The 4,576-nt window shown below is 44.6% G+C and overlaps 1 protein-coding gene across 1 annotated transcript; it reads right to left on the reverse strand.

Moving 5' to 3' along the window:
• Nucleotides 1–1,220: 1,220 nt before the first annotated feature.
• On the reverse strand, nt 1,221–3,553 carry LOC101774658 (NADH dehydrogenase [ubiquinone] 1 alpha subcomplex subunit 2). The gene is made up of 3 exons (XM_004975194.4): nt 3,367–3,553; nt 3,164–3,270; nt 1,221–1,526 (listed from the first exon to the last, which is right to left on the reverse strand). Exons 1-3 carry the CDS (start codon nt 3,450–3,452, stop codon nt 1,420–1,422), a joined length of 300 nt encoding a protein of 99 aa, XP_004975251.1. The 5' UTR covers nt 3,453–3,553; the 3' UTR covers nt 1,221–1,419.
• Between the last annotated feature and the right edge of the window lie 1,023 nt (nt 3,554–4,576).

The raw sequence follows: 4,576 nt of genomic DNA on the forward strand, positions 1-4,576 counted from the left end.
TATTGGAGGAACATAGGGGCTGCATTGGCTGAGCTATATACCATCGCCAAAGCAAATGTTGCTATACTTTTGGGAGCAATCGGAGGAAGTGCAGGTTTTGCTCATCACTACTCTCTGGGTGTTGTGGTCGGAGAGAAATGATGGGAATGCTGGGGAGTGTTTAAAACCTGGCCTCAAGTTTTGGGTCGTATCCAGAGGCACAAGCTGGAGTTCTCTGAAGCATTCTCTCGGGGAAGGTGCTGCCTCACTGTGGCCTGTGGGTATGGGAGAATCGAAGCCTCATCTCAGCCAGATAGGGCGTGTTTGGAAGGCTGAAAAAGGTTGGACTGGCCCGTGCCCGTACTATAGAGACAGCCATCTTGAGCTAGCCTGGCTGCAGCGGTGCAAGAGATGCTGTTTGGAACTTGGAGGCATCTGGAAGGCGGCGCGAGGTGCAGACGCCGCCGGTGAAGTCAAAAAGCGCGCGAGGTCGGCTACTCGCCTTCCCCGAGCGCGGGGTGCAAGAACTGGATGGCTGGGAATTGGAATTAAGGAGTGTTTGGTTCTTTAGCACCTTCGAAAATTCCTGTCACATCGAATATTTGATACTAATTAGGAATATTAATATAGACTAATTATAAAACCAATTGCACAAATAGAGGCTAATTTGCGAGACGAATCTATTAAACCTAATTAGTCCATAATTTAACAATATGGTGCTACAGTAAACATGTTCTAATGATGGATCTATTAGGCTTAATAGATTCGTCTCGTGAATTAGCCTCCACATATTTTTATGATTAGATCATGTTTAATCCTCTTAATTAACATCAAATATTCGATGTGACATAAATTTTAGTCCAGACTAAAGAACAAACACCCTCGTATGCGAGGAGCCGCGAGCTGAGGAAATAGCCAGCACCTGGGTCCCGGCAACGCCTGTGCCATGGGTGGTTGCTACTCCGCCACCATCACGGATACCAAATGGAAGATCCTGCACCGCGGTGGGCGACCGGCTGTGCTGCTCCCCGACCATGACATCAGCGTCATCGACGCACCAACGAGCACCGTCACCACCGGGGCCGGCAATTTCGTTCCTCTATACCTGGCTGGAGGCCTGTCCAGCCTACCAAACGGGCCCATAGTTGCATCTCCAGGAAGGAAATAAATAGCAACTTCTAAATTCAGCGATTATGGAAGAAAACGTTACAGAACTATGCGGTATACAGATACTGCCATACTGGTGAACCAATGAGATACGCATAAACTCAAGAAGAATGCATAACAAACAAGTGAATAACAGTATCTTTCTCACAAAAAGATATACAATCCAAGACTTCATTTCATTCTTAGCACCGAAGTCATGACAGCAGGAAACCCACTGCTAAAGTTTCACTTATTTTGTGAACATTATGGCAAGAGATTGTGGGACCTCCAACATTACTTGGCTTTGGCAGATTCTCCGATCTTGGCGAGCTCCTGCAGCTTCCTATCGATTTGCGCTTCCGTCAGGCCGTCTAAGTTCACGCATCTCTCCACACCCATTTCTGACAGTTAAATAATAGCAGAGGATTAAGACCAACGATATGTTCCATATAGCAACCAAGCAGTGATGAAGATACACAATGGAGCAGATATATCTTCCTTGAAAGAAAAGCATCCAGAAAAAACATAATGTGCTGTGGCCATGATTATCTTTTACCTAATATTCCTTAGTGCATTTATGAAACAAAACTCATTAGCATAACCCAAAACACTGTCTTGTATAAAAATTGCTCTTGCCATGTTGATTCCATTAAGAAAGCGGACATAAATGAGAAGAATACAGTGTCAATAGTAGTGTTGCACAAGAATAAGGTTATTAAGGACATGTTGCTGATCTAACTTCTGTCAAATTATTTGTGTGCACATCAATGATTAATGAGCTTAGGAGGCATTTGTCACAGTAGAATTAATCTGAGGCCTAAAATAGAGCTTGGTTCAGCTTACATAGTTGAGCAGGTATTTAGGTTTTATTTGGCTAAGGCAAGATTGGCAATACTAAAAAAAGCCACACCACGCCACCTTTTCCCAAAAGGCTCAATATTCCTATCAAACATTTTCTTGCAGTTATAAGATTATTTCTAGTGAAAAAATACCAACTGCTTTGTATCACCGTAGCTTTGATGGCTACAGCTGCAATGAGCAAACCAAGAGATGCAGAATGATGGAATTCTGTGGAATTGGAGTGAGTAGATGCATGGCACACTAGTGTCAGGTAAATATGAAAATGTTGCAGCCCCACTTGAGAATAATGAGGTGGATGAAATGAGGAATGATGAAATTTATTTAGCTGCGGGTTGTTGGAGAGGGATGAGATGGCAAACACTATGGGTAAAAGGCAAGTCTACCTCCTGCAGAACGTGGCAGCTAGATGGAGCTTCAGGCAGGATCTACATTGTGACTGCCCTGAGCCATAAACTGACTTTGGTACGCTCAAACTCGGCCAAACATCCGGGAAATAATGTAGTGGAGTGTCACACAGTAAACCTACTGCAATTAGCGAATGATGCAGATGAATCTAGATTCTAAGTTGAGCATATGACCATAGCATGCTATAATCCTTTTGACTGCACATCTGCTTTACAACAACTGTGATATAATTTTGAAATCAAATCAAGATGTTACTAATGAGATAGCTCTATTGCTTTTACTTGCAAGCCAAACGAAGAAACAGAAAGAATGCAACAGTTACAACAGAAGAACTGAGGAAGAGAATCTTGTCCCGGACTACAAAGCTGACGGGGCCATAGAATCAACTTAACCGTCACATACCAAACAGTGGCAACACTAGTTTTTGAGGTTGGATTTGACATGGTCCTGGTACAGTACAACACAACATTTTACAGTCCAGGGCAGCTAACCCAGAGGAGGTTTCACACGAATAGACCATCAACTAGCGCGCACAGTTATCCTCAACTAATCTCTGGCAGGTTTTTTAGTAGCTACTACTACCATTTTGGCTCAAGCATGAACCGTGGGAAACCTCGGGAGACAAGATCCGGCAGTACATATCAGCTATCAGAAAATTCCACACGGGAGACGGCAACAAAGAAGCTGACCCCTAGAAATGGCTAAAACTAAAAAGCAGTCGAAATCTGATCTCGAGCCGGAGAAAGAGGGCCAAGGAAGAGGGATGCGGTACCGTAGCGCGCCCAGAGCTGGGGCTGGACGCCGGAACACTCGCGGACGAGGAAGGGCACGGAGGGGTTGCGGGACTTGATCTCCGCGTAGTTCTTCTTCACGAACTCCCTGCGGGCGAACAGATCGGCAACACCATGAGGGGAAGCGGCTCCAGAGATGGAGAGAATCGGAAGGGGAGACAAAGGAGGGAGAGGAGATTGTTACCGGGCGGCAAAGCTGGCCGGGGAGGACTGGCAGAAGAGGAAGCGGATCTCCTTCACGCTCCGGGACAGGGTCCCTGTCCACGCCATCGCCGCCGGCTGCTCGCGCGTTCTATTCGATTTCTCGCCGCCGGCTGGTGTCTCCGGCTGGCTTGTGGGGAATGGAGGATCCGAGGCCGAGCGGGGGAACGGACTGCAGCCGGGCTCGGTGGATTGTTGGATAGGATCCACACCGTCCGATCACCGGTCGGTGGTCAGGATGCAGGAGGTGTGAATACGAAAAGATTGGGTGGGTTTGGTTCGGTCTCCTATTTTGCAACTTTACACTTGTCCCGAAATATTCCAGCTCAAAAAAACCACGGCTTGGAACATGGTCTGGTTCAAATTGAAGAAGTAAACTGAAACAAAATGATCCATGAATTTAACCTTTGTAACATCTTCTTATCGCAGCTAAGGTTCACAAATATTTTGTAATCAAACGAAAAGAAATGTATACAAAGCTTTAAATAGACTTTCAAGTTTAATTAGGCCTTTCAAAATTCCAACGGAGATAGATTATGTGTGAGCGTACGAGATCATCTGCATTTATTTTCTACATTTCACAAAAAATTCCAACTTTAGTTGCTGAACTTGGGAACAAAGGAAACCAAAGACTCAATGAAAAAAACAAAAATTAAAGTCTGAACTTGATTTTTTTACTTTTCACCAATAAATTAAAAGTTTATTTTTGGAGTTTTTGAACTTTAAAGGCAAGACTATGAGTTTTCAAGGAAACATCAAAATGTTTCTACTCGTAACACGTAAGCCCCCTTTGGTAGAGCTTCTCCACCAGTTTTTGGTGAAGCCCTACTAAAGAGGCAACTTCAAAACGGCTCCACCACCGAAACTGGGAAGAAGCCACAAAACGGCTTACACTAAAGAGGAGAAAAAAAATTGCTTCACCAGTTTCTCCTCCCTCTCTAAGTATTAATTGACCATAACATTACCCATATTGCTATTGAGAAGCCGTTTTACCAAACGTGTTCCAAAACAGCTTCAGCTTCTATGCCACTCCACCAGAGGAGCCGGAGTCGGAACCGTTTTGACAGGAGCTAGAGCTCTACCAAACGGGACCTGAATATTCAATTTGCAGGCCAATATTCAACTACGAGCCACTCTTTTACACGAAATAGCATAGAGAGAATAACGAAAAAGATCATCGAACAATAATGCCA

The sequence above is a fragment of the Setaria italica genome, chromosome VII, assembly GCF_000263155.2.
Source record: "Setaria italica strain Yugu1 chromosome VII, Setaria_italica_v2.0, whole genome shotgun sequence".
NCBI lineage: Eukaryota > Viridiplantae > Streptophyta > Magnoliopsida > Poales > Poaceae > Setaria > Setaria italica.